At 37.8% G+C, this 21134-nt stretch overlaps 1 protein-coding gene across 2 annotated transcripts; it reads left to right on the top strand.

Moving 5' to 3' along the window:
• The first annotated feature begins 1339 nt into the window (after positions 1-1339).
• LOC132126088 (lysine-specific demethylase 5B-like) lies at positions 1340-21091 on the top strand. Of its 2 annotated transcripts, XM_059537123.1 has the most exons (29): positions 1340-1533; positions 2559-2757; positions 4303-4380; positions 5059-5181; positions 5364-5534; positions 6334-6462; positions 7946-8036; positions 8913-8984; positions 9303-9370; positions 9465-9623; positions 9901-10020; positions 10105-10263; positions 10359-10540; positions 11486-11648; positions 11753-11872; positions 13491-13685; positions 13928-14109; positions 14221-14345; positions 14710-14860; positions 14956-15070; positions 15158-15513; positions 16426-16564; positions 16669-16848; positions 16939-17091; positions 18048-18458; positions 18538-18628; positions 18715-18920; positions 19786-20055; positions 20188-21091. In XM_059537123.1, the coding sequence occupies exons 2-29, from the start codon at positions 2605-2607 to the stop codon at positions 20317-20319; spliced, it is 4494 nt and encodes a 1497-aa protein (XP_059393106.1). In that variant the 5' UTR covers positions 1340-1533; positions 2559-2604; the 3' UTR covers positions 20320-21091. The 2 variants fall into 2 exon arrangements, with proteins under 2 accessions (XP_059393106.1, XP_059393107.1); XM_059537124.1 differs by lacking the exon at positions 8913-8984.
• The last annotated feature ends 43 nt before the right edge of the window (positions 21092-21134 follow it).

The raw sequence follows: 21134 nt of genomic DNA on the forward strand, positions 1-21134 counted from the left end.
TGCCAAAAAGAAATGGAGACAATCCTTTTAAACATTCCTTAACACTAGTTCTTTCCATCCTTCTTATCTAGATGTTTTGTGTATGAAAAGATTTCCCTGTCATGTAACAATAATTCAGCATTGATCATTTCACCATTTCAGCAGACACTTGCAATATTAACTGAAACAAGTAAAATAAAGCTGTTAAATAAAATTGATCTGAGGCTTTTGTAGAAAATTTTCCCCCTAGTACATATATGTATTTGAGTATATATACAGTCAAACCAAAATATATTCAGACATTTTCAACATTTCTCTCATCATAACAGTTTATGTGCAATAGATTAGAAAATGGCACTAAAATACAACAAGAACTCAAGAGTTAAACTGTGTCAGAACAAATTCATCTTGATAATGTCAGATAACTTTGCTAGAAAGCTATGTAGTTAATTAGGTTGAATAGCTGTCAGCTGTTAAATTTAAGTACACAATTAGCTAATACCAATTTAGGTCACCTTTTTTTCCTTTTTTTTTTTTAAACCATGGGCAGGTCAAAGAGTCTGAATATTTTTTTGGCCTTAAATTTTTTTCAATTTTTCTAATAGTCCACTGAATGAAGAATTTTTTGGTATGTCACTGTTTACTTTATTTTGCTATCCTTACTTTCATAAATGAACTATAGAGTCTTGCACCCACTAGTAAAAAATATTTTTTTTTAATTATATTTGTTGTTTTTGGTTTGACTGTATACAAATATGTACATACATACTGTACACATAATTTTCAAACTAAGTGCTGTTTTGTACTTGTCATGTATCACATTTGAACAAAATATATGTATATGTACTCATGGTTTAAATAATTACAGACACACACACATATATATATACATATATATATATATATATATATATATATATATATATGTGTGTGTGTGTGTGTATGTATATATGTATATATGTATATATATATATATATATATATATATATGTGTGTATGTATATATGTGTATATATATATATATATATATATATATATTAGTTTGCTGTTTTCATTCATCAGACTAAGTGTTATTTTGTCATATATCTTATTTGAACAAAAATAATGTATATATATTTTTTCATGTTTTAGATAAATATTACACCCATACTAGATACATCTAAACACCTTTACTAGATGTGCTGCTGTAAACAAGAATATTAATAAACATTTAGGCTTTAAAGTGATTTGGAGAAAATAAGCCGTATTGAAGTCAAATTAGCAAATAAGATTTCTTAATTTCAAATACAATATCCTCAATATCGTCGGTAACAGGTCAGGCTACTAGCGCCACACCTCAGTCGGTCTCGGTGGAGCAGAGCTGTAACTGTTTCCTTCGAGAGGCGGATCAGGGAACCGGGGATATCTGTCTGTTACAGGACGACGGCGACAGCTTCCGAGTTGACGTGTGGTACGTGCTCATAGATATTGCTCCCATGGAATACTACGGGGGATGTTAATGGCCCTTCTGCATAAAGATATGTAAAGAAAGAAGCCAAGCGCAACGCCAGTACGGTGAGAGACTTTCTGTCTTGGCACAGTGTTTCATTTTCCGCTGAAGAATCCCGCATTCCGAAATCAGGTCATGTGACGCTGCAAATGCCCACAGATTACATATTCAGATGGTTTTTGATGTGCTGTTTGCACGATGCTACCCCACTAAAAAGGTTAATCGTCAATTTAAATGTCAATCGAGTGGAGAGTGGCTTAATTCATCGTCCCTGGACAACATCTGTTACTTCCTAGTGTGAGTAACTTGAAAGAGTCCATTTAAAGAAGTAATTCCGGTTACAATGAAGCTGCGGTGTATCTATCCGCGCAAGTCACTTCTCTAATTCAGTGGCAACCTACTTCTGCCTTTTTAAAACACTTTAGATGAGACGTTTTTAACACACAAATGTACGAACGTTTTTGATGGGTTTGTCATATATAAAAACTTGGTTTTTAACCACAGATTTTATGACACTACTGTCTGTTAATTAAAATGTTTACGACTTCGCGAGGAGATGGAGCTTGGAAAAAAACAAAGGCGTTTGAAACGAAAATAAAATCTTGGGTGACTTCTATAAACAGCTCCGTGTTTCAGAGTTTAAATGTTATTATGTATATTGCATATTTTGTTTGCTATAATGCAGTTAATTGAAGAAATGTATATTTGATGCTTTATTGTATCATGTTGATCATTGCTGACCATTACAAAACAAAAGCTTTGTTAGTATTGATCGTTACATAAGTGTTGCGATGTTGAATAATGCGTTTTTTTCCACTTGCCATACCTCATGGAAAATTAAAGTGTGCGTTTTACATTTGTAAAAACTTTTAAAATTCTACAATGGTGAGAAAGTCGGATGGAGAAAGGAAATCCAGCGTCTCTACTTTTGAAAGCGGAAGACTACTAAGCACTGTAAAGTCGGCACTCCGTCTGTGTGTACGTTTCCCAAAGTGGATGAGGATGTTAATTGTCGGAGTTCAGGTGTAATCATTCTTTAATATGCCATCTTTTCGAGACTAATTAAAAAATTTACTTCAACTTCAAACAGTTTACTGCAGTTTCTACATGTCATCATTTGGATCAAGTTCCCCAGAATGACCCATTCACGACCCAACGAGTTTATTCCACCACCGGAGTGCCCTGTCTTTGAGCCCAGTTGGGAGGAATTTGCCGACCCTTTTGGGTTCATCAACAAAATACGTCCAATTGCAGAGAACACTGGCATCTGCAAGATCCGACCGCCCCCGGTAAGTTTCTTCGACATATAACAGAACTGTCAGATGCATGCTGCCTCTCGGTCGTCTTTTTTACTCGCAGATCGCAGATCCCGAAACACTTTTTCTGAAGACAGGTTTTTTCAACATGGCGGATTGCGGCTCCAGCCATTGCTAACGTTCGTAACGGCGTATGCGCGTGTGCGCGCAGCTACTAGCTATGCGTGAATGCTTGCGTGTGGTTTACACCAGTAGCGACCATAATAACATCACTTACTTTATTTCCAAGAGTTTTATCGTGCTCTTGATTTCTTTTGAGTATCACGACTGTTTTTTTTGCAGATACTTTTAATAAATGTTTGCTTGATGGAAAATGTTGAGGGGCAGAATGTGGTGATTGTTATTGTCTTCCAAAATCAATGTTAGCTAGAATGGATCCACCCAAACAAGAGCAATCATCGATAGTGAATTTCTAAGTATTATATATCTTCATTTTACATGTAACGTTAGTTTAGAACATTTTCCGAATAATCTGGACTTTTTGATGAACATTTCTTTTTATCCGTGCAACTTCCTTTTTTTACCTTTAACGTCAAAGCATTTGCGTTTACGTTTAAACTAATGTTTTATTTGGTTAACTGATGTTGAAATATGGCGTTAAAGTGTCTTTTTTTTTTTATTCAAAAGTGGATCAGATGCATTTTGTACTGTTTACTCGGTGCTACTGTTTAAACTAACAATTATCACTTTTGCTAGCAAATAACGTAAAACCTCTGAATTTGTCAAAGATTTTCTGTCCTTTATCAAATTTTTCAAGTTTTAAGTTTAATCTTGAAACAAACATGTACAAATATTGAAGTTTGAGGTGGCGCAATTGGTCTCAGCCGTTGTCCTCCATGTTGTTGTGCTAGTTGTGTATTTGCATTTAGCCATTGAAACTGAAATTTGATGTAAATAACGCAAGTGAGAAGTGAATTTTAGTTTAGGTCGCGTTTTAAACGTTTACACAGATGTTGTATTAGCTATGAATATTTTTGCGTTTGTTTTATTCACAATTGTTAACAACCTGAAAAGGCCTCAGTGGAAAGATAATGAAATGTATTGTAGTCTTCTCTACCCATCCTAGTATGCTGCACTGCGAATATGCTTTATCGCTGATGCTTTATCATTTATATATATCTTAATAAAAAAAAAACTGTTAATGTTTCCTAAATCATGCCAGTGGACATCTGGACCATTCTATAACTTTATTTTATGTATACTATGAAAGTAATACCTGCCTTATGACATAACGAAGATGATTTAGTAGGGGAAAAAATCAGGACCTCTTGAAATTAAGACAATTGTGATATTGTTTTGAGTTTGAGGATTTAACATAATTTTTTTTTATCGTCTTGTAGATTAAATGTTATCTCACTTACATGTATTCATAAGCATCATTGTTAAATAGAAAGATGGCATAATGAAATACCCACATGCAGGTAGAAGCACAAATAATTTTCTTCTGTTAGGCAGGACTTTGTCTTGTGGCAAATGGTAAGCATAAAAGCTTAACATGTTTTTTTTTCTTCATGTCAGGGTTGGCAGCCACCATTTGCCTGTGATGTGGACAGACTGCATTTTACGCCACGCATTCAGAGGCTCAACGAGTTAGAGGTGAGACCTTGTTATTTCTGTCCTTCTTGTTATATATTTTGTATTTACAGATATGTTCATGTGGCCTTATTAAGCCTAAAGCATAACCTGCCACCAGTGTGACCTCTTTTTGGTCTGCCACATTTTAAAGCACAGGGTTTAGTGTCAGTCAAAAAGGTCACTAACTAAAAGAAAAGTCCTTATTGTTGTCACCATCTCTTTTGGTTTCTCAGTTTTTTTTATATATAAAATATTAGTAATTTATTCAGTAATGGCAAAGCTGCGTTTTCAGCAGCCATTACTTTAGACTTTTGCATCACATGATTTCAGAAATCATTTTAACGTTCTGATTGTTTTTGTTCAAGAGTGATCAATGTTGAAAACCTTTGAGCTGCTTAATTTTTTTAAAAATGATGGCATTTTATTTTATTTTTTAGAAATTTTGATTAATAAAAGTAGAAGGGAATTTTTTTTTTTAATAGAAGTCTTTTGTAACAATATTTTGTATGTAATGCATTTAATTCTTTGCTGAATACGTGTATAAAATCGAACTGACCCCAAACTTTTGAACATCAGTGTGAACTTTAATATAAATTAAATTCTTTAGAATATGAAATACCATGATGTTTTCTCCTTTGCTAACCAAACGCTTTTAAAAGAATGAGGCCTTTGTTTGATTTGTGTTGTATTGTTTTATAGGCCCAGACCAGAGTGAAGCTCAACTTCCTGGACCAGATAGCAAAGTTCTGGGAACTGCAGGGTTGTACATTGAAAATTCCTCATGCTGAGCGCAAAACTCTGGACTTGTATGTGCTTTACAAGGTAGGACTGAGGCTGAGTCATCTCTTGCGGCCATGTGCAAAGTTTAAAGTGTATTTTTTTATTTCTGCAAGTGACCGGTAATTTAGGATACTAGAGTTGCAAATGCTGTCCTGTACTTTCTTAGTGGCCTTTTTGAAAATTAAATATGGTTGTAAACATGTCTTTGGTGACTCTCTGTCTAGCTGGTCAAAGAGGAGGGAGGCTTTGACGTGGTCTGTAAAGAGCGGAGATGGACCCAGATCGCACTGAAGATGGGCTTTGCTCCCGGCAAAGCAGTTGGCTCTCACCTTCGTGCTCACTATGAGAGGATTCTCTACCCATATTATTTGTTCCAGACAGGAGCTAATCTTATGGTGAGGTCACTAAAGCTCTTGAATAACTTCCCCTTTTCAACATTATAATATTCAGTTTCCATCCCTTTTCCTGGTAAATGTTCTTTGTTATGGTGCGCACATGATAGCCAGTGTCTTTTTTTTGTTGGCAAAGAACTCAACTGTATCTGAACAGAAAGGGTGCTTCAGTTTATGAAGCATTGTTAAGCGGCCTAGTTTATTTTCACCATATAAATATATATATGTTCAGTGCAGGTTAGGTGGCATGCACAGTAGTAAGCATAAATGTCTTCAGCACATACAACTATGAAGTGCAGTGAACAAGCTTGAGGTTGTGTTCCTGTGTATGTTTTTATGGGGTGTCATTTGTTTTTACTCTTAGTCTAGTGTCTGGTAGGCTGTTCGTCTGTTTTTTTAGTGTTCCTGTGGGTTCAGTGGTTAACAGCTTTCTCTGACGTGCATGTTTTTCAGTGCTGTACCCACGCCCCCCCCAATAAAGGAGTGTGAATTCATTCATTGAGCCCTGAACTCTAGGCCCATTCGCCTGCTGCTTTTACACTATGGTTAATACCCTAGGGGTGATCTGCTTTGCCTCTCACTGTTACTGGGCTTAATAATGTCCACCCTGCTGTCATGTGGCTCTCTGGTTAATTAAATAAGAGTGAAGCCACATGCGCACATTTATTATGGTGTTATGAATACAGCTATGCGTTTGTAATCTTGAAAATTTCATAGTAAGTTTTTTTTTTTTTTTTTTTTATTGTTAATGTATGGGCTTGTTACTTGCATGATGTCAACATAAAATCTCTTTCTCTAACAGAACTCTCAGAAGCCAACTCTGACTAATAACACCAAAGACAAGGAGTACAAACCCCACGACCTGCTCGAGCGTCAGTCAGTGCAACCAGCGGAAACCTGTACTATCGCCCGCAGAGCTAAACGGACCAAGGTAAAAGACAGATACAGAAATCTGATTAATATCTGGACTAGGTAGTAGTGTGTACTAGATAGTAGGGATGTAACGAGATCTCGTGGCGTGATATCTCGTGAGATTCAATGTGTCTTGCGAGATCCAATTGGTCTCGCGAGAACGTGACGATATCCTTGCAAAACAATTTGCAGTGTTTACATTAGAGCTCCAAGATGAATCGTTTAAAGATGGCGATCTTAATTCAAACACCCACGCGATCTTATTCCTGAATGACAACGATTCAGCTATGTCTATTATGACTGTTTCACATCGAGGGTCAGTGGAGCGTGAGAAGCATGTTTTGTCGCTGCCCATGTTAACGAATCATTCATGCTGCAGCTGATCCAGAAAGAGCAACACAAACAGTTTTTCAAACCACACATCATTATTTCTGTGTTATGGACATTTAGATAACAGAAGTACTGAGATATAAAAGTTTATAGTTTGGATATAAACACGTATCTTTCTACAGTAGCGATCCAAACGAAAGTATCTTAACACGTGTATGTATTGTAATAGAGACCTGCGCGGGATGGATTTTTTTCACCACTGGATCTCTCGCTATTTCGGAATGGAATTACACGTCGCTGTCCATGGTTTCATCAGCATCCTCCCATGCCGCAAAGTCTATTTTATTTTAGTCTATTATAAATAAAGGTTTATCTGTTATTAGTAATTTTATTTTGTTAGATATTTCCACTTTGCGGGAGTCCCACAATTAACTTTATTTTCCCGCACACTATAATATCTTGCCGCCCGCGTCCGCATTGACCCATCAAATATTGTCTCGCACCGCACTCGGTTGCGCTGAGTCCCGCGGGTCCCGCGGTACTCCCGCAGGCCTCTATATTGTAACGCAATATCCTCTTCCGCCACGAGGTGGCGAGTGGCGACAGATGCACGTTTTAAAGTATTTGTCATTGAATAGTTCATTCAAAAGATTCTAATTGAGAAACAGGTATTTATGAATTGAGTCACTGTCTGCTTTATTTTATTTTGTTCAAATGAAATATATATATATATATATATATAATGACTTTAAGCAATTAACATTTTGTCAGGACCACTAGTAAGTTGAGTTTTCTAATCTTTTTTTCTTTAGAATCATGATCTCCAATTTATAGGCCTATATACATAATTCTCAATTTATCCAGATTCTTGCAGCTCTAGTTTACATGTTTATTGCTGCATATAATTCATTAAAATAGAAGTTTAATTTCATAAAGTACAGGTTGATTTCAAAATGCAACCTACATTTTATGCATTTTGTGTTTTTCAGTTGAATAAAAGACCATTTTCCCTATAGAATTCGTCATTGAGGATTCCATCAAAAGAGTCAAATAATCTTGTCTCGTTCTCGTGAACCCAGTCTCTTGTCTCGTCTTGCCTCGTGGGATAAGTGTCTCGTCTCACACCTACTAGATAGTAATGTCTTGATTACTGACGTTGCCTGTTTTCATAGGGCCGCTGTTTTAAATCCGAACCGGGTGAGGTGTGCGAAAAACCCAACCTGAGGAGGAGAATGGGCTCATATGTGGCAAAACCAGAACCAGGTAAAGATCTAGATTTAAAGTTCTTCATGGTGTAGTATTAACATCCATCTACAAAAAATGTACTAAAAAATATATATTTGTATGTGTGTGTGTGTGTGTGTGTGTGTGTGTGTGTGTGTTTAGAAGACTTTTACTGTATTACAATACATTTCTATTTCAAATGAACAAAAAAAATCCTAAAAAATAATCACCATATCTGGGTTTCCATAATAAGATGAGTTTCTTGAGCACCAAATGAACATATTAGAAACGATCTTTCAGAAATCTGAAATGACATTGAAGACTAAAATTCCGGCTGTTGCTTTGGCATCACAGAAATTTAATTTTAAAATACATCAATTCAAGTTTATTTGTATAGCGCTTTTTACGATACAAATCATTGCAAAGCAAACTTACAGAAAATTAAGTTTCTACAATGTTTAGTAGCTTATCAGTGGTGACTGTCAGTTTGTGCATATGACAGAAATATTCAGAAAAAGTAATAAAAGATGTAGTCGAACAGACGATAAACGCTTAACAGCAATTATTATATGATGCAATCACACGTGTAGCAATATTTGGTAGTTCTGTATGTTTTAGGGCTAGCATCATCTGAGGTCCTCTGAGGGGTTTGCATTATTAATATTAATATAGAAAAACAATTATTTTAAATTGTAAAATTATTTCACAATGTTATTGTTTTTACTGTATTTCTGATCAAATCTATGCAGCCTTCGTGAGCAAAAGAGACTACTTTTAAAACACACACAAAATAAATTACTTAAAATTCTTCCTGAAATCTGAAAGAGACTGTTTATCTCCTTTAAAACAAGATTAGATCAAGTGGTGTTTACGAGATGTCGTATAGGTCATTGACCCATGCCTTTTTGCTTAAAGGCGAAGACCCAACTCTTCTGCAAGACCCCCCTTTCCATGAAACATATTTTATTGGAATGTCCCGATTTAAATGCAAGTAGAACACTTTTTTTTATGAAGTATGCTCACTCATGGACTGATATGTTTTTATCATATATTAATAAAAACGTATATAATTTTAACTGCTGTGTTTTTGTGTTTGCTTGGTTTTATTTTGTTTGTTACTCAGTTTTTGCCATGAAGATATCCCTAGGCATGGCAATGAAAATAAATAACTACTACTTTTCAAAAACATTAAAAAAAAAAAAAAAATGTACCAACCCCAAACTATTGGATGGTAGTGTACTTCCAAATTTCAATCTCAGTGCCGTGTGGAATTTCAAACTTATTTACTTTATACATTTCTTCCAGTAAAGGAAATTCCAATGCAGGTGAAAGAAGAACCCATTGAGCAGCAAGTTGAAGGTGAAAAATCAAAGGTGAGGGCGAAGGTCAAAGGACCATTTGGTTTTTACACAACAAAGTATGCAGTGCGTACCTTTTATGATAAAGTTTTTGCTTTTTCCCCCACAGGTGGAGCAGTACATATGCTTGGTATGTGGGGGTGGAGGTGATGAAGATAGACTCTTGCTTTGTGATGGGTGTGACGACAGTTATCACACCTTCTGTCTGATCCCACCCCTCCATGACGTCCCCAAAGGTGACTGGAGATGCCCCAAGTGCCTGGCTCAGGTGAACCACTCCCGACTGCATTTGCAAACTGATGTCTTCTTTGTCTTTGTATTTATTTAAGCAAAGGTTTACATGAGGTTACCAAACAATCATGTGACAAAGTCAAATTCTTAGAATCTTTTCTTTTTATAACTAAATTACAGCCGCTCCTGTTTGTGTTCTCTGCAACTATTACCTATTGTCTGTTAGTATGTGATGTTGCTTAGTAGGACTGGATTGTATTTGATATTTATTTGCATGTAGTTTGTAATCATTGGGCTCTCTGTTCTCCCTTTAGGAGTGTGGTAAGCCACCGGTGGCGTTTGGGTTTGAGCAGGCGTCCAGAGACTACACCCTTCGCACCTTTGGAGATATGGCTGACTCTTTCAAGTCTGACTACTTTAACATGCCTGTTCATGTATGTCTGTTAAACAACACTTTTGTGAGACAAATGCTTGCATACCATATAGAATATGAAGTGATCGGTTGTATTGTTTGGCAGATGGTTCCCACAGAGCTGGTGGAGAAGGAGTTTTGGAGGCTGGTTAGCACTATTGAGGAGGATGTCACTGTAGAATATGGGGCGGATATTGCTTCAAAGGATTTTGGAAGTGGATTCCCTGTTAAGAACGGCACATTTAAGGTCTCAGCAGAGGAGGAGGTACAGAAATGACCTGAAATGCTTTGTCCTTGCTTTCAGGATGAACGTACAAACCTAAATCCCAGGTTCATGAAATTACATTTGTTTTTGTCCAGGGTTATCTGAGCAGTGGCTGGAACCTCAACAACATGCCAGTTTTGGATGCATCTGTGCTGACTCATGTCACGGCAGACATCTGTGGGATGAAGCTCCCATGGCTTTATGTGGGCATGTGCTTCTCCTCCTTCTGCTGGCACATTGAGGACCATTGGAGCTATTCCATCAACTATCTGCACTGGTAATCCACTTGCACTTTCCAGATGAAAAGTAAACTGTTTAAAGTGTTAGTTCTCCCAAAAATAAAAATTCTGTCATTCATTACTCCCCTCTCATGTCATTCCAAACCCTTAAGAACTTCGTTCATCTTCGGAACGCAAACAAAGCTATGTTTGATAAAATCTGAAAGCTATCTGACTCTCCATAGACAGAAATGCAACTGCATTGTTCCAAGGTCCAGAAACGTAGCAAGGACATCTGTAAAACAGTCCATGTGAAATCCAGTGGTTCAACCTTAATTTTACGAAGCTACGAGAATACTTCTGCTGCACAAGGAAAACAATAACGTTATTTATTCCGAAATTCTTCTCCCAGAGTTACCGTCTTCCACTATTTTGGAGAGTATCTCCGAAGGTAATCAACATAATAAGCGTTGTTTACGTTCAGCATGTGCGTGCTGTCTACTGAATGTAAATGTGCTGATTATGTTCAGTGGATACTTTCCTATGGCAGAAGACCGTAACTCAGGGAGAAGAATTGCTGAATAAATTGTTATTGTTTTCTTTGTGCACAAAAATTATTCTAGTAGCTTTGTAAAATAAGGTTGAACCACTGATGTCACATGAACTGTTTTACCGATGTCCTTGCTACGTTTCTGGAATTTGGAAAACTGCAGTTGCAAAGCTGTCTATTGAGGGTCAGAGAGCTCTCAGATTTTATCCAAAATATCTTAATTTGTGTTCTGAAGGTGTTATGGGTTTGGAACAACATGAGGGTGAGTAATTAATGACAGAATTTTCATTTTTGGGTGAATAAACATAGTAGATTATGCAAGTGTACCTGATGTCCATGTACATGGCTTATTAAATTGGTTGTTTGTGCTTAATTTTAATAGTTTCTGAGACAAAAACAATTAATGCTCTGAGACTGATGTTTTTCCATTCTCTTTTGTTGTTTTGATTTGCAGGGGAGAGCCAAAGACGTGGTATGGTGCTCCTGGATATGCTGCTGAGCAGTTGGAGAATGTGATGAAGAGCCTGGCCCCTGAGCTCTTTGAGTCTCAGCCAGACCTGCTGCACCAGCTGGTCACCATAATGAACCCAAATGTTCTCATGGAGCATGGAGTACCAGTGAGTGGAGTTATGGACTAAACAAAGACCATTTATAACATAAAATGGAGTCATTTTATTCATGTGAGGTGCACATCATCTGTTATTTTTTTTTCTCCTTTTAGATTTACCGTACAAACCAGTGTGCTGGCGAGTTTGTCATTACCTTCCCAAGGGCCTATCACAGTGGTTTCAACCAGGGCTTCAACTTTGCTGAGGCAGTCAACTTCTGCACTGCAGACTGGGTAAAAGGCTCTTAAAGCTGACATTAGGGCAGGACGATAAAACTGTAATAATAGTCGTCGCTGATAGCCTCATGGTTAGTGTGTCGACAGAGCGAAACTGTGCTCACAGCAACCCGAGTTCGATTCCTGCCTCAAGGTCCTTTGCTGATCCTGTTCCCCTCTCTCCACCCAATACTTTCCTGTCATCTCTCCACTGTCCTCAAAATAAAAAGGCACCAAAAGCCCATAAACACAAAAATAAAATCAGTAATGATAATTATCACAATGTAATTTTCCTTGGGAAAGCGATAACATGAGTTTGATATAATGTTTATACATTAACAGCAGAACAAAACATTTGAACCATGCCACACGGTCCATTCATCCAATCGGCTCAAAGTTGAAACAGCAGTGCAGCGTGAGCTTACTAGAGCAGATGCGTTTATACTCACAGATGAGTCTCGGCCACGCAATGACTAAGCAGTGCTATGAGGTCCAGTGTGAGCTTGAATTCAGTGAAGAACACAAATAACTTCAAGCCAGATGAAACGGTGCTGTTAAACACTTACTGCACCGTGGGATTGTAGCAGAAATGTGGGATATTCATAGCAAATTGTATTATATACATACATTTTTTTTTTTTGGGTGATGAAGCTATAGTGAATAGATGTATTTAGACTAGGCTACTGTTTTTCATACAAGTACCTAGAAACCATATAGTTACTTCTTTACTGTGGTATTGAGGTTCTATATGTGTGGTTAAATGAGAACGGTATGCTACTATGGAAGACTAATGGTTAATTTTAATGAAACTCAAACAGTCAGAAATGATTAAATTTCACCATATAAAAAAATGAGGTTGTTAGTTTTTACAGATGCAACTGTTTTATGATAAGGAACGTAATTGTACATCTGCATCCAAACTCAAGCTAATACTACAGAAAATGTAACAAAAAATGTAATGTTATTAATATTGCAGACTGCACTGCAAACTGTGCTGAAGATACGTCATCAAAGTCAGGCGACGCAAATGTTTCAGTATTTGAAACAAAATCACCATTTAGAACATGCAGAAACTAATTATTCAATTAAGATATTTATTTTAAGGAAGAATGACTGGAAAAGTGTAAAGAATCCAAAAATATGAAGTGTTTGTCATGTTTTGACCGTTAATACAACTTTCACTCAGGACAAGAAATCTGCCTTTAAACTTGAAAGAAATTATTTAATTATTGATATGGACTAATATAAAAAAATTTGATCACGGTAATGTTTTTGGACCTATCGCCCAGCCCTAGTTGGCATGAAATTAAAATTCACCCTGTTGTATACTATTCATCCATGCATAGTTCATTTCTAAAAAGTTGTTGACCTTGTAATGTGTAATCAGTATCATAATGTCTTTTCTCTGGTCATTTAGTCTGCTTAAACCCTGCCCGTTGCTCAAAATCAACTGCAAGCTTGCAAAAAATTTTAACACCCACATCTTCTTTGCTAACCCGTTATACTCTGGTGTACGTCACAATACAGTAATCTGTCGCTACTTTAGTTTGATTGCGACATAAATGTAAGATAACCATAATTATTGCAATGTAAGTTATGAAGCATAATGAGCTCAAATATGGTCTTTGCGTTTCAGATGCCTCTTGGTCGCCAGTGTATCGAGCACTACCGGTCCCTCAACAGATACTGTGTTTTCTCTCACGATGAGATGACCTGTAATATTGCCACCAAGGCAGACTCTCTAGAGTTAGAACTGGCCTCTGCTGTCCAGAAGGACATGTGTGCCATGATTCTGGAAGAGAAGATGCTCCGTGAGAAAGTCTATAAACTGGTGGGTCTATAAATCTAAAATCTTAATGGCGGTTAGCGCATTTAAGCTGCTGAAACATGCACTTCATGACCAAGTTGGTTGAATAACCACAAAATATGTATCTTATCGGTCAATTTATAAACTTATAATGGTAATATTTTGGAAGTAATTAAGCCTGTAGCTCTGTTGTGTCTGTTCACTTTGTATTCAAAGTCTGTCTGTCTGTTATTAATTGATCCCATTGTGTTGGTGGTGTTCTCTAGGGTGTGTGGCACTCCCAACAGGTTGACTATGATTTGCTGCCAGATGAGGAAAGGCAGTGTGCTAAGTGCCGGACCACCTGTTACCTGTCTGCCATCACCTGTCCCTGTAGCCCCGACCAGCTGGTCTGTCTACATCACATCGAGGACCTCTGCTCTTGCCCTGCTAGAAGCTATATGCTCAAGTGTGTGTTTGCAAAAGCATAGGACACATTTCTGAATGATAGATTAAATGAAAATTTGATTTAATTTGGCAGGTTTTCTTAAATTAATATTTTTGTCTTTTACTTGCGCAGCTATAAATATACACTCGCCGAACTGAAGCCATTGTTCCAGGCTTTGACGGCTCGTGCTGAGTCCTATGAAGACTGGGCATCTAAAGTTAACAAGATTTTGGAAGCGGATCAAGATAATAAAAGTGGTGAGTTGTTATTGCAATGTGTTTGTCTTTTATCCCTTAAATCCCAAGTATTGAACCCTTAAGCCCAGTGTTGCATTTTATTACACTTTATTCATGTATGTTCAAACAAAGGCATGATTTATTTTATTCTAAAAGTGTTAAGAATTGTTTCAGCTGGCTGGTGCCATTTTGTAAGATTTTAGCCAGCTGTAGCAGGTAATATGTACATCCTCCACCCAATCTGTTATTGTGTTTAATTGTTTTATATATTCATTGAAAGTTAGGTATTTAATTGCTTTGTACAAATGTGGCTGTTCTGCAACAACGGGTCTCTTGAGTTAAAAGCACTTTTAAACTAAAATAAGGGATTCTGCTTTCTTCTTAGATATGGAGGAGCTTCGTTCATTGGTAGTAGAAGCAGAGAAGAAGTCATACCCTGAGACTGATTTGCTAAGTCACCTGCGTCAAGTCATTCAGAATGCAGATAGATGTACCTCAATGGCCCAACAACTCCTCAATGGCAAGAGACAGACAAGGTACATTTATTCTTTCCTCTGGATTTTAGAGCTATCTGAAGTTCTTGCACGTTCACTAGTTTTAAATGAATGCAAATCTGTATTTTTGTTAATAGATATCGTTCCGGTGGGGGAAAGTCTCAGAACCAGCTCACTGTGGAGGAACTGAGGTCGTTTGTCAATCAGCTGTATGACCTGCCCTGTACCATCCGACAGGCCCCTTTCTTAAAGGTACCCAACCACACAACATGCTTGGTGCAATCCTCTCAGATGTCTTGGGTGTTGATCTGACATTTTCTCTCTCTACTTCCATCTCAGGCTCTTTTGAACCGCGTCGAACAGTTCCAGCAACAGAGCTCAGATCTCCTTGCAGAGGACATGCCTGGTTCATCTGCTCTTCAAAACCTCCTAGATGAAGGTGCAGGCTTGGATGTGGAGTTGCCTCAGCTGGTGGTGTTGAGACAGAGGCTGGAGCAGGCCCGCTGGGTGGAGGCCGTTCAGGAAGCCAGCGATCAGCCAGCCGACCTCAGTCTAGACTGCATGAGGAGGCTCATAGATCAAGGAGTGGGCCTGACACCGCATGTCTGTGTGGAAAGAACCATGGCCCGCCTGCAGGAGCTGCTCACTGTCTGTGAACACTGGGAAGAAAAGGCCCATAACATGCTCACTGCTAGGTTTGTATTTAAGTTAAATGTTTTGTAATTTGAATAGTTCACTCAAAAAGGACAATTCTATCATAATTTCATGTCTTTGTAAGACAATTTTTGAAATAATGAAACCTGAGAGATGCCTGTCCCTACTTTTCAAGTCTTTAACATCTGCAAGACTGGGTGATCTTTGCTGACCAAAACAATGATGCTTCAAAGGTTCATTAAGAGAAAACAAGGCACAAATTGGTTTTAGGTGTAAAAAAGAAATCGTCTTTATTTTAAAATAAAATAAATTTGTGTTTTAGAATAACACAAGGGAGAGTAATTGGTGACAAGCTTTTGTGGTCCCATACAAACTCTTTACCACTTATCAAGATCTGAAAATGAAAGCAACTCTAGGTGTTTTAGGTTTGGCAGTGTGCTTGAGCACGTTGATTGTGCAACAAAATAATTTGCATTCTGGTAAAATTTTGCTTGCAAATTTTTATTTAACTTATTTCTTTCAATAGCTTATGGTAAATACAGTTTATGCTCTCCCAACATGTGTGTTGTTACACACACACACACACACACGGATGGTTGAGCTAGTAGGAATAAAAATGTGCCGGGTTAGCATTTTGACTTAAAGCTGTTTCCTGCCAGATTAACTGGTTCAGTCTATTGTGACATTGAACAATGTATGGACAGTGTAGGTGATGCACTGGACAATGTACTGTTCAGTTTTGGGGACAGTAAGGTTTAATGTTTTTGAAAGAAGTCTCATATTAGTATAGTGCTGATTAATATTTTTGTGGAAACTGATTATTTTTTTGACCAAACTTATTTCATATAGAAATCTTTACCGTCACTTTTTTATGAAAATACTTGACCCAACAATCTAGGTTAGTTTAGCATCTTTAAAGTAAAGCATAATTTTAACTTCTTTGCTTATTTTAGACCCCGGCATAGTATTGAGACTCTTGAGACAGCTATACAGGAAGTTGACAGCATCCCAGCATACCTGCCCGGCTGTCTTCAACTTAAGGACTGTGTAAACCAGGCCAAAGAGTGGATAATGGAAGCCGATGCTCTTCAGGTATGTTTTGCATGTTTCTGTAATTCTCTATTATTCATAACCCTTTGATTTGAACACACAGAACCTTGAGCAAGTAGGGCTCATTTAAACTTTTATTGCTACAGGCTGGAGGCCGAATTCCAGGTCTCGCTGCCCTATCTGAACTTGTGTCAAGAGCCAGAAGTATTCCGGTAATGCTGGAACCACTGTCTCGACTGGAAAGTTTAATATCAGAGGTACAGACCTGGAAGGAAAGTGCAGTTAAAACTTTCCTATTGAGGAACTCATCCCATTCTCTCCTCGAGGTACATACTTATTTACAACGGTACTTTTTTAGGATGTGAATAACTCTGAATTTTGTGAGTAAAATTTATTGTTCTGTTTGTGTGTTTAAGGTTTTGTGTCCTAGGTGTGAGAACGGACCGCAGAAGTCAAAGTCTAAAAAAACCAAGGATGTCTCGGTACCCTGCAAGAAAGTTGAAGTAAAACTAGACTCCCTTTTTGATGTGGAGAAGGCGCTTTCTACGAGCAAAGAGACCGTTTCAGCAGTAAGTCATTTTTTGGTTAGGTTTGAAACTAAATTGAAAAGCAAACAGGTTTTTGTTAGTCCTGCTGACCTTGATCTTTTGAGTTGCCAATGCAGCACTCAAAAATGTTTATGTATTTATTTTCAGGATTTCTGTCTCTAGCGTTTAAATGTAAGACCATAAATGTCTCAAAGGGGTCATGAGTATTTTCACATATGGGAGGTCAATGTACTATAAAAACATACTGCCAGAAATCAGAACCTCCTTGTCATTCCAAAAACAGCTTTTATTGAAACCAAGTTGCTAAATGAGTTTTATATTTGGTCTCGGTATGATGTTATAGTGCAATGAAATGCACTTCTGCAGAAAAGCAACATCTACTTTTACTTCATTGGCTCTTTAGCCCAGCCCACTGATTCACAAATGTAATACTAGGTGAGTAAATATGATCGAGATTAGTGTAGACAGAACACTGATTATAATGGGTTCCAATTTTTCATGTAAACATACGAAACAAACTGTTGGGTTACATTGTGGATGAACTTAAGTGGGACACTTATCAAACTTTCAGATTGAATAATCACTATCTATTGCATATACATGGTTCTGTTTCAGCATTTAAAAATATGTAAATAGTACTGTGCATTTATTGAATGATTTGAATGGTTTACTGTTAATGAATTGATAATGATTACCTTGTGTATTTATATTGTAATGTTTTAGATTGTTGTAACAGTGCCAGTTTTATCTTCCTCATCTTTTTAAATGAGCAGCTGGTAAGAAGTAAAGCGTTTCAAAATAAGGGTCTCTGTGTATTTCATAATTGGTCACACAGTAAACTTGCATATTTATTTTTGTGGTCTCCCATCCCCCGCTAACCTCTAGAATAAGCCATCCTCAATGTTGAGTCCTGACTTCTCATGTCTTTGATGGACATTTGGGTATCTGCTCAGACTTGTGTGTTCTTCTCCAAACAGATGGCCACTCTCAGCGAGGTGCATCAGAAAGAGCTGGAGAGCCTGTCTATGTTGAGGACCTCAAATGAATCAAAGTTTCAGTCTTCACCCAGCTGTTTGGCCCCCACAGTGTGCCTGTGCCACACTGTCCCAGCAGGCCCTATGCTACAGTGTGAACTCTGTCGAGACGCCTACCACAGCGGCTGTGTGCCAGGGTTCAAGGACATCCAGACAGGGCTACCATGGTTATGCCCGCTCTGCAAGCGCTCCGAAAAGCCGCCCCTGGATAAGGTGCTTCCCCTGCTTGCTTCCTTACAGCGGATTCGGGTTCGGCTTCCAGAAGGCGATGCCCTACGATATGTGATTGAGAGAACGGTGCGCTGGCAACACAAAGTGCAGCTGGTTTCTCCTACGCAGCATCCAAATGGAAAAGTGAGCTTAATATGTTTGAATATAGTTAGTTTTAGAGGAAAATCTATTAAAATGTGACACTTTTCTGTTTATGATGCAGACCAGACATATTCCTGGAACAGCATCATCTCCGACACTGGTAGGGAGCAACAGCTCTTTTTACATGCTGCAGCCATGTATTCCTCTCAATGGTGAGACTACTACACCCGTTTTAACACTTACCGAGTTTATGGGATTATATGGGTGTAAACATTTGGGATTGTGTCATGTGTTACAGAACTCAGTACTGAGTTGGAGGAGCTGTTGGTAGAAGGTCTTCTGATGCAGGTGACTTTACCTGAGCTCCAGCAGCTTTACAGCAGCCTGCTCAACAGGTTTTCACCATCCCAGCACTCCCTGCAGAGCAGCGAACATGATCACCAGTATCACATTGCTCAAGAGAGAAGTCCACCTCACAGGAGCCCCTCGCACAACAAAGGACAGGTCAGAAAACGTCCCCAACTTGTTTACTACTCCTTTTTGAATTTTTTTTTGCATTGTAAACTTCCCTGATTTAGACAAAGGATTTTCAAACTTTAACTAAACTCATTTGACAAAGAGTGTACTCAGTATTTACTTAAAAATTTAACACATTCATGTTTCCGGTTCTTTGATGTTAGTTGATGGTCACATGACATGCAAGTAAACAAATATTTAATCTTTTTAGTAAGTTTTTATGGATGTCCAATTCTGCCACAGACAAAATGTCATCATGCTTTATGATGACATAAGTTCATAATTGTAATATAAGTTATAATTGACATTTAAGGGATCCTATTATGCTCTTTTACAAAGTCTTGATTTTGTTTGGGGGGGTACTAGAATATGCTCTCTAGCGTTTCTCTCCAGCCTGGCACAAACTGCTCAGTTCTGTTTTTGATGAAGGCCCGCCTTCCGAAAAACGAAATGTGTTGCGATTTTGGTTAGCTGTTCCACGAAAACTTGATGCTACAGCAGCACTTTTTCATCGTTGTCTTGTCTGAAGCACTCAACCAAGCATTCAAACCACAACCTCGCCCCTCCCCACCCCTCAACCATTTGTATTATTATTATTATTATTATTTTCGAATTATTTTAATGATATTCTAATAAGCCGCTTTGTGACATCACAGGAAAACCCGGAAAGCAACGCTGTAGTCCAAACGAGCTGTTCATTGTAGTTCTTGAAAAGGGATTTTTTTTTTTTTTTTTTTTTTAAACAAAATATCTTCCTTTGGAGTGGACTTAGTAGGCAGCTGCTTATTCAGACGAGACTGCTCACTAGGTTTCAGAACAGAGCTTTTGACTTATTTTGAATTGTTCTATCTAGGATGGCATTCCAGAGACCAAGAAGGAACCGGAGAGGCTTGAGAAGAACAGCAAACGGCGTCTAGAGAAGGAGAACATGGAAGGGCAAAACAGAGACAAGATAAAGAAGCCCAAGAAAAAGAAGCCTAAAATGAACAAAGAAAGGAGAAGAGAGGAGAAACGAACCACCTCCCCCTCCAACTCCCTTTCTGACCTATCGTATTCCGACGACTCGGAGGAGGATTGGTCTGTGTGCTCGGCAAAGCATTGTCAACAGCCAGAAGGAAATGAGGTTAGTTTTAACATAATTGAAATGCTTGAGGTTTTGTTTTCTAATCTACTGCATCGTTCTTGCTTGTATAATTGGGTTATTGTGTGTCTCTTTGTCTAGATGAATAATTAATGGTCTTTCTCATCCTCGTAGGTAAACTGGGTTCAGTGCGATGGCAGCTGTAACCAGTGGTTCCACCAGATTTGTGTGGGAGTGTCTGCTGAGCAGGCTGAAAATGAGGACTACATCTGCGTCAACTGCTCAATAAGCGATTTGACAGAATGAGGACCAAAATCATGTTTTTCGAAGGATAGTCAAAAGGCTCCCCGTTTTGCACAAGATAAAGCACCAAGAATGCACCAGATATCATCCTCTTACTGAATCCCGATCCCTCTGTTCCCTTGGTGCTACTGCCTTCTTGATAGGACTGTTAACAAAAATCTGTATGATTCTGCTTTTTGTTTTGTATTTTTGGAGATTTCCTTCTATAACATTTTATTTCTTCTCTAGAGAACGTGATGCATAGATGTACCTCAGGGGTTTCCATCCCATGAATGCAAAACAATGGGGAACTTCAGCTTCCCTAAATGTATTTTTGTTCATATTTATTGTTTTGTTTTTTTTCTTTCCCCGGTCACCTTTAGGATTTCCAACATGAATTTATCAATCTGGGCTATTTACACCAAATACTATTAATTGGACTAAACAAAATAGGTCTAAAATTATTTTTGGAACCCGCTGTTTTGGTACATGTGTCTAATAATATAAAATATTATTTATTTATCCCAGCATTAACCCAGCTGGTCACCCTGATTTTTCAGTAGCTTGAGATCTGCTCTGATCTGTTGCTTGACGCATTAGAAGTGTTTGTACATAATCATAATGTAGGTTGTCAGACAAATGAGATGTAGCAGGCAGAAGAAAAAGATGTGTGAAATATAATTTGTGATGTATACTGTGGCTTTCTTTAATATTCAAAACAGATCTTTCCGATGTTAATTCAGTTGTGGAATAAAATGGTATGTTCTCACCTATAAATACTGATCTACTTCTGTTATCATGAGTCTTCCTGGTCTTTATTTGAGGTCAACTCAATGTGT

This window comes from Carassius carassius, chromosome 44 (assembly GCF_963082965.1).
Source record: "Carassius carassius chromosome 44, fCarCar2.1, whole genome shotgun sequence".
Lineage (NCBI taxonomy): Eukaryota > Metazoa > Chordata > Actinopteri > Cypriniformes > Cyprinidae > Carassius > Carassius carassius.